Source organism: Drosophila suzukii, chromosome 2L (assembly GCF_043229965.1).
Source record: "Drosophila suzukii chromosome 2L, CBGP_Dsuzu_IsoJpt1.0, whole genome shotgun sequence".
Lineage (NCBI taxonomy): Eukaryota > Metazoa > Arthropoda > Insecta > Diptera > Drosophilidae > Drosophila > Drosophila suzukii.
The window spans coordinates 9,810,929-9,820,624 of NC_092080.1; the positions used below are offsets into that span (position 1 = coordinate 9,810,929).

At 37.8% G+C, this 9,696-nt stretch overlaps 1 protein-coding gene across 1 annotated transcript; it reads right to left on the bottom strand.

The window, feature by feature from the left end:
• Positions 1 to 603: 603 nt before the first annotated feature.
• Pburs (Partner of Bursicon) lies at positions 604 to 1,445 on the bottom strand. The gene is made up of 2 exons (XM_017077936.4): positions 943 to 1,445; positions 604 to 890 (listed from the first exon to the last, which is right to left on the bottom strand). Exons 1-2 carry the CDS (start codon positions 1,195 to 1,197, stop codon positions 720 to 722), a joined length of 426 nt encoding a protein of 141 aa, XP_016933425.1. The 5' UTR covers positions 1,198 to 1,445; the 3' UTR covers positions 604 to 719.
• Between the last annotated feature and the right edge of the window lie 8,251 nt (positions 1,446 to 9,696).

Genomic DNA, 9,696 nt, shown 5'->3' on the forward strand with positions numbered 1-9,696 from the left:
AGATGCCAACATAAGTACGGCCATTGGGAGTGCTGGACCCCCCGACTAAATGAGTTAATTTGCTGGCCAGGCTAAGCCAAAAAGCTAACATGCTCGTTGGTATTTCTAGAACGAATTGCCCTGCAAAAGACGAGTGATGTATGCCATTTCGGTTGCAATCAATTTTCGGCCTCCAGTGATATGTCAAACATTTTCGGATTCAGGATTGTGTTGCCTGGTTTTGGGAAATCAAACTTCATGCATACATGGAGTAACGCAAATGCCCCAGAGTCAAATTGCGGACTGTATTTTCAATGAAACAGATGTTAGCCTTTGGGTTATTGAATATCAAAGCCATAGATGTTATCCACAAAATGAATACCAGATTGCGTCAAGAAATGGTTAGTTCAATCGAAAACGTCTTTCCAACAGGAGTTTCTATTAAAATTCATAGTCCAAGCTGGCTAATTTTGGGTTTTTTTCATTAAGCAATGAGCACTAATTTTCTAAGACGTGTTCTTTATAATAAAATGCTAAAGATTACAGAAAACAAACCCTAGAGATTTATTAAGAATTTAAGTTTTACATCGCATATGTGTAATTGTAAAAAAAAGTAATCTCCATATCCAATCGAAATAAATATAAGCACATTTAGAAGGCGTTTAATAAGTGAGTATTTCAGATCTATTTTCAATATTTAAATGGAATTTGCTACTCATTGTTTATAAATATATGGGACATTAACGAGTAAAGTCGCCGCATTTGAAGCACTTGCATTCGGTTGGCTCACGAAGACGAATATCCATGCTGCCCATTTCCGGAGAGTTCAGACGGGTTCCATCCGGATCATAGCAGTGGGTTAGAGTGATGACCTTTTCCTTGAGGAAGCTTTCGCGGCAGCAATAGCACTCCTAGAAAGTATAATATATTATAATCCTCTGTTAAGGATGAAGTATTACTTACTTTCAGAAACCCCGTGGGGGTTATCACCGATGGCTGCACCTGACTATTGCACAATCCCTCGCACTTGTTCACGATGACGTCGGCATTGCAGGTCCTCTGCATCCTTCCCAGCTCGTCGAACTCCTCCTTGATCAAATGTATCTCCGACTTCAGGGTCTCGCAGTTCTCATCGCCGGTTCCCTGGCTATATCGCAATGCCCTGAGGCCCTGGGGCATTAGGACCGCGGCCACAAAAAGGAATTCCTGGACCTGCATTCTGACCCACTCCCAACGCCCAACTGTTTGCAATCCCTCGATGCGGTGGCTCTTTTATACGGGGACTAAGGCTGTACTCGATTGGATTCCATGATATATGTCAATGACTGGCTGATGGAATGTTTGTGTCCTGCCCAGCGGGTGGAAATTTGGTCGCTAAAATTGCGGTAGGACCAAGGCAATTTTCCCATCACTTTTCTGTTCTGTTAATTGGTGATTAAATCCAACGACTCGACCACAAGTTGCGATAAGTTGAGTGTGAAACCCATTACGAATATATCGATTTTTTATTAAGCCTTTTCGTCTTCCCTTTTGTTTTTATATAAAACTGTAACAAAAATGTGAAAATATTTTTTTAAGTTGATTCAATTATATTTTATTACTGTGTTCCTATATCAATAAAACATTTTGTTTCACACGAACAAGTAATTGTTCTATGCTATAAACAGACTCATATTTATACCCGTTACTCGTAGAGTAAAAGGGTATACTAGATTCGTCGGAAAGTATGTAACAGGCAGAAGGAAGCGTTTCCGACCCCATAAAGTATATATATTCTTGATCAGGATCACTAGCCGAGTCGATCTAGCCATGTCCGTCTGTCCGTCTGTCTGTCCGTCCGGATGAACGCTGAGATCTCGGAAACTATGGGAGCTAGGCTATTGAGATTTGGCGTGCAGATTCCTGAGCTTCTTACGCAGCGCAAGTTTGTTTCAGCACAGTGCCACGCCCACTCTAACGCCCACAAACCGCCCAAAACTGTGGCTCCTACAGTTTTGATACTAGAATAAAAATTTTAGCTGAAATGTATTGTTCTCATCAATACCTATCGATTGATCCAAAAAAAAGTTTGCCACGCCCACTTTAACGCCTACAAACCGCGAAAACCTGTGACGCCCACAATTTTCATGCTAGATAAAAAATTTTAACTGAAATGTATTGGTCTCGTCAATACCTATCGATTGATCTAAAAAGAAATTTGCCACGCCCACTCTAACTCCCACAAACCGCGAAAACCTGTGACGCCCAAAATTGTTATGCTAGATAAAAAATTTTAACTGAAATGTATTGGTCTCGACAATACCTATCGATTGGTCCAAAAAAAAAATTTGCCACGCCCACTCTAACGCCCATAACGCTTAAATCTGTATACCGCCGGTAGGTGGCGCATTTTAATCTCGCTTTGCTGCTTGCATATCTCCATTTAGCTGAGTAACGGGTATCTGATAGTCAAGGTACTCGACTATACCGTTCTTCCTTGTTTTAGCTTTAATCTAAAGACGATCCTATTATACTTGGGGCTTCCCCGCACTTTTCCGGCCACGTAAACAAAAAATGAAATCGCAATCTGTCTGAAGTTTCCCACCTCTCGTTTTCCTTTCCTCTGGGTTTTGGCCCAGTCCTCCGCCCGTTGGCATCGTCTTTGTCTCGCCCAATTTCGCAGTAACCACAGTCTCGTTCCCTGCAAATGTATCTGTATCTGTATCCCTCGGTGGGCCTGCCTTTCTCCACCTCACTCCTCTGTGGGCTGAATGGTCGATGGCTGCGCTTTAGAATCATCGACGCAAACGCAAAAAGTCTCAATGGCGCAGTAAATTATGTTTTATTATGCAATAAAGTCAACCATAAAAACGCTGCAATAAATTAAATTAACTACTAAAAATGCTGATTTTATTTTTACCCTCCGTTTGCAAAATTGTTGTTCAGTCAGACCCGTCTCCATATATACACAAGAGTATTTGAATACATAAACAAGGATGTATGTTTGTGTCTATCGTTCGGGGGCAAAGTTTTGTTCTGGTTTTTTGGTTTAATGCCTGGATTTTTGCTTATTTTGACTGAAATTTTCTCTGGGAATTGTTCTAAACTGCAGTTGGGCCCAATAATTTGTTAAAGAATTTTCGAAGATAAAATTGCATTAGGTGGAAACATTTTTTAAAAACGGTTGACTACCTCCTATACTTTTCTTTAACTTTTAAAAAATGTTCTCTACTATTTAAAACTTAATTTTACGAATTTTTGATTCAATTCTCATTCTTATTAGATTTATACTCATTGTAACGATGTTTTTTTTAAAACAAATTAGGTCCACTCTATAGCAGACTTAAGTCGGTTACTTAGTAATGATATTAAAAAGAAATTAAAAGTTCTTTAGACTTTTCTTACAAATACCCAAGCAGCTTATTTTTCACCCCATGCTGATCTGTTGAATTCTCAAATTAGTGAGTTTCCCTAAGAGGGCCAGACATCAAAGGATAACTAAGGGTAAAAAAAAATCCTGCAGCCATTGTGGACATGAATGAAATGCAAAGAGGCACACGACCGGCAGCATTAAAAAAAACAAAAGCGCAATGCTTTAAATGAATAAATATGACACATAAATACCAGTCAACAATGGTTGGACCGTGTGTCTCCGCCGAAAAATAAAAAAAAAACCAAATTCAACAGATTCTCAAAGCAAAAAATAAAAAAAAATTGCAAACATCGTAACAACAAAGCCAACCGACCAAGCGACAGGGACCGACAGTTAATTCCGCGAAAGAGGAAATTACAATTCATGCCCTTTGGCGGGACTCCATGATTATCAGATCGAATTAGTGTCTGCCTGGGCCTCTCGTACTCGTCCTCCTACCCGGTTCACTCTTCCGTATATGTTTGTCCTGGGGCCACATGAGCCACACATTTTTTATTGCCGCATTCTGTGCCGTTTTGGCCCTCAAACGAACCAAACTGAACCGAACCGAAAACCATTTGAATGAACTTGGACCGGCTGCTCCTTTTGTTTTCCGTTAACAACAAATACAACAATTATGAGTGTGTGCCCTGTCTGGCCATGTCCTGTGGAACCTGTCATGACCAGAAAGTTGCCCTTATTTTTTGGTTCACCGTGCGTTCATTTCACTGTCCACAGACAAAGAAAAAACAATAATGTATGAAAAATAATAAAACAAATTCTGACAGACCTGGCTGTGAATTGTCATGAAATCGGCGGACTGGGTGTCGATTTTCTATGCTTTTTTACGCTCTGTATTCGTTAATTGAATTACCGATCTTGGGGAAACATTGATTTTGTTTCAATGCAAAATAAACTTGAATATAGAAATCCCTATAAGTTTGAACCTTTAAAGAAATAAGAATACTTTATATTTTATATAAACAATTTATTTGATAATATTTTATATGTATTCACTTAAATAAAAAATAATTTTACTTAAAGCAACAATAATCTTAAATATTCGTATACCCATAAATTGAGCAGTGTTAAATTAAAATTAAAAGAACAAAGGATAAATAACATTTTATGTAAACAATTTAATTAATCGTTTTTATCTTTTTTAACGACAATGATCTTAAATATTCCCATAGTTATAAATTGATCAGTATCAACTTCATATTTAAAGAGTTAAGGATATGTTAGAAATAAAGATTTATTGTAAACAAAATAATTGATAATTTTGTATATTTATTAACTTTATTTTATTAAATTAAAAAATATCTACTTAAAACGGCCATGATCTCAAATATTCATATACTTATATATTGATAAATATCAAAAATATAAAAATAACCCCTCGCAGGCATAACATTAAATTATATTTAATTTATAGTGCTTATGTCTGGGCCCCCTAATAGTTTTTTAATGTTCCCCAATCGATTGACATGCTCTTGCTTAATTGATTTAGAATTGATACTCAATGCCTGTTTCTCGTAATGGCAGCTGTAGAAACATACTGGAAAAGTAATAATCAGCAGGCACATTAATTATATTAAACCGATTTGAGCGCCTTGGGGCTGTCTGTCTGATGACTAGAGACTGGGCTTGTAGCTGGCTCTTACTTGGCCAAAACGCTGTTGACTCATTATGGTAAAGACATGTGTTAATTTATGTAACTTTCCCAAACTGCCATTGTGACGTTCATTAATCATTTTTTCGTTTCAAGATTTTCAAGTTGGCCCCATGTCTCGCGGAGCGCTGCCTACTCTTTTATGTTATTTTTAGTTAATTGTTTGCGCTGTAAAATGTTTATGCGTTTTGGCCAACAGCTCGATTCGGCTGCCTTTGCCCTCTTTGACTAATGTGTGCCGCGTGTTCACGTTTTTGTCTCAATGATTTATAGTTGTCCGCTGGACAAAGTCATTTCTGCCTTGGAAGCGGTTTCGTGTGTCTGCAAAACATATCAATCATATCGGAAATTAATTTTGATAGCCACATAAAGCTTGTGATATATAAAAAATATGGGGGAAAAATAGATACGAAAACGGAATGTAGTATTGCAACATACAGGAGATGCCATTTTTCAGAAATAATTATTGGGAATAACTTGCTAATGGATTTTTCATAAGGTGATAAAATGCGTTATGAGTTTTACGAGAACGTTTAATAGCTATTTGTTTTTATTATTCAAAAATATTTTAGTATTATTTTAATATTTTTTATTAGAAGTTAGAAATTTAATGTAAATAATAAGGTTTTTTAAGTGGCCTTGTCTAGTTTATTTTAGTAGTTATATTTTGATGTTGCAGCAGACTGCCAGTCAAAAAGTAGTAAAGCGAAAGTAACCAGCTCGGCCGATTTGCCCGTTAGCCAACTGTACACTGCCCTGCATAATTACGGTGCGTATGTGCCCCAACATTCAATCTCGCTGCCCCCCATCCAAAACTAAAAAACAAAACCCCTAATCAGCATTAAGGCGCGCGGAACCTATTATTAAGTTGATTACAATTTTGGATAAGCGAAGGCAGCCAAAACTGCGGTGCTATGTGTGGGTAACACCCCAGCGATCGGCGAGAAGTGAGGGTCTATACTATATGGTGGGAAGTGAAGATCATTTTGCACGATTTACGAGTATACGTATATATAAAGCCGAGTGAGTACCTGGGGGCTAGAGTTGCGGATAATGGTTACGGACAATGACGATGAGTGGATGGTAGCTTCTACTCTCTCGCGGTCTTAAGATATTAAGACTGCCCCACCGTCCAGCACATCCATCAATCGTGATGGATAACTGACAGTTTGGGGCGTTGCGGGTTCTCAATTTTCATGGTCAGCTCCTCGGTGAAATAAAGAAAAATTCCATTTACCCCCGTCAACCCAATTTGTTGATCATTAATCATTGATATATGGTATGGGTACATATGTACACTCAACCCATTCATTCAGCTTATTTGGCTGCCCAAAATGTAGCATTGACCCATTGGGGAATTCATTTAATTGCGCATGTGCCGCGAAAATTGGCATAAATTAATATGGCCAACAAATTTAATTAGCCATAAATCAATGAGTTTATTAAACAGTAGCCAGGAGCCAATCATGCCATAACGTTTTTCCACCAATAAACTGCCGCAAATTGGCTAATACCAAATGGCGTTATGTGTCGACCCCAAAGTTATGCCCGTTTCCCTCTCTCTCGATCTCGCCAACGCCCACAAGTCTCGCCGCGCACATTAAAAATCAGTTAAATTCAGAAAAACACTCCATCCCCCCCCCCCTCATAAACAATTTCCATGGCAAAAAGTCCGACTGCGACTCTTCGGAACCAGGGGGACCTGGACCTCTCACTGTGCCGGCTGTCGAGAGACGCAGCTGGATTCGAACTGGTTATATGCCGAGCGGACTGGACTCCGCTTCTGTGTGCGGTTGGATGTGCCACCAAAAGCCATTTGGCACATACATTTCAAACATTTATGGTTATTATAAAGCATTTAACATTATTATGGATGCCATGGGGCATCTGTTACAATCTGACGGCCGACCAGCAGTAATAGCTGCAGCACAAACACCGGCAGCGGCAGCCCATATCGCCGGCTTAAATAATCACTCTGCGGTGTAATTAGCAAAATATTTATTGATATTTCGCAGAGTGTGTACAAAAATGAGCAATGCAATTGGCCAAATGCTTCATTGGGCGATAAAACACAACTGGATTTCGGCGCGCCATTTGATCTGGGGGCAAATCAGTTTTCCGATTTTACTGGCAGTTCAAAAATATTTAGCCAGGCGAATATTTATGAACTAATGTAAAATATTTGTGTTCTCCCGATTTAGGTTTGATTATTTCCATAACTATACATTTACACGCAAAAAAAGGCCAAGCCAAATGCGCTTGTTTCAAGAATGTTTTGGGTTTCAAGAACAAATTATTCTTAATTCAAAAACGTTCTTAAAGCGAGAAAGGAAAGACACGGATGGCTTTCTTTTAACTGTAGGAACCTGAAAATATATCATCATTTTTTTATCGAATATTTTGACCTTCAAGAATAGATTATTCTTAACTCAAGAACGCTCTTAAAGCATACAATTTGAGGTGGCTTATTTTCTAACTGTAGGAGCCTGAAAATATATTATCATTTCTGTAATGTTATAACTTCTAAAATGGCCATAATTGCAAGGAGAAATACTGCAGAAATAAATTTACTTACTTTTCGATTCGGCTTGTTACAAAAAGGACCATTAGTGCTAGCATTCGAAACCCGCACATTAATTGATATGACATTTTGCGCTCATTTGACTGGACACAATCTCCTACCGAATCAAGTTTATTTATGTTTTCCAAAAAACGTTTGCCTAACAAAAAACTCAAAAAACGAGCAGAAACTTGACAAATAAGTTACGCTTAATTTTCTGGCAAGCGTTTAAAAAACCGAAACACGCAACAAGGCAGCCACCTAAAGCAAAAGCCATTAAAAGCGACGCGACACTTTTGATAACAAATTCAAAGTCCGAACCGAAACCAAAACCAAAATCAAAGCAAGCTCGACTTGAAAAAATCGAGCCAAACTTACTATACCGAATCAGAGTCACAGTCAGCCCATAAACATTGAATTTTACGACGCTGTGTGGTCTCGTTTGACATATTGTGGGCTTTACGATTCCAAAATTAATGACACCATACTATGGCCCAAGTCAGGTAACGGGCATTGGATTGGGGGCGCCCTCCCCTCGGATTTGACTTGGCTGGTGCCATACCGGTTTGTGAATATGTATTTTTTTTGGTCGAAACGACAGCCTCATCAGTTAATAAGACACATACCCATTTTTATGGCATTAAACGACGACAAGTGAAACATAAAATACATATTTACTTTATTTTTATGCGCGGATGGTCCGCTTAAAAGCTTAAAACTCACTTGACAAAGCAATTTGCAATGCAAATTGATCAACGCGTTTGGTTAGTTTTTCGGTTTTCTAAATTCATTTCGCTTTGCGTTGTGGTATCGCTGTTTTTTATTGGTTTGATTTCATTTCAAATAAATCGTAATCAACTAAATTTACGATCTGAGGCAACAGCGACTTCACATTCCCTTGAAGCTTAGCTTAATTAATTTCAATTTAATTTTTTTCAAAGCAAAATTTATGATTCAATTGCATGAGGTGGCATGTAAATTTTTCAGTTCAGCTCATTAAATGTCGAAAGGCATTGATTGAGAATCGCGATTAACAAAATTAAAATACAAAACGAGTAATTTCCTTGAATATAAATTGTATGGTGTTCGATTAATTGTATCAATTATTAAATGAATTACAAAAAAAACAGAAGGTCAGAAATCAAAAAAAATTTTAAGAGGTTTATATATTTTATACAAATTATACTAGTAATACTAAAATTGCTTCATTATACCTTTCATTATTTCACAAAACATTTCATTTATATTTTGGTGTAAAACTTAAACTCACAGATATAACACAATGAACCTCAATTGATCGTTATTTGCAACAAAGAACAAGATATTCCAGCAAAAAATGCCATAATAAATATAAGTAATAGCTGCACCAATTTTCGCACTATATCTTGTATATTATATAATGTAGAAAGTGCGTGCCGCACAAACGCATGGAACGTATAAAAATAATAAATTACATCGAGCCGCGAGGGAACTGGAGGGGGATTCCCGGTCGAGTTGGGTCGAGAAGGGATTTCTGTGGAGCGTTTATTATGCGCACAATAAACGCGGCGGGCGCAGCGGCGACATAAATTAAATTTATGATGCTTATAAATATTCCACAGTCATTTGTAATACAGCAACAAACGAGGGCAACAGGATAACGCAAGGATGTGCCGAGCCTGTCTGTTAAACAAATTGTAGCCAACTTTTGGATGAGGGGAGGGCAACAAACACACACATACTCATGAGAGCAAGGGAGATATATTTGATTTATGGGTACGCGAGGATGAATAAAGGACTTCCAGCTCCGAAAATCCAATTGCCACCACTAAAAGTGAAAAGAAATCGTCCATAAAAAATTGCTATATGTGCGCATCTATATAATGCGCATGCATCAATTGATGATACAAGTTTTCAGGCACCTGAAATGCTGGCTAATTTATGGATGAGCAGCGTAAATATGATTTATCATTATCGAATTTATTTCATATAGTTTTTTCGGATCGCCTATTGCCAATTCTGACCCAAAGTATAGCCAATGCGATTTTTTTCAGTTGTAGAGTTTATATGCTTTATCAATAACCATACAGATTTGATAAAATATTTGACATGAAA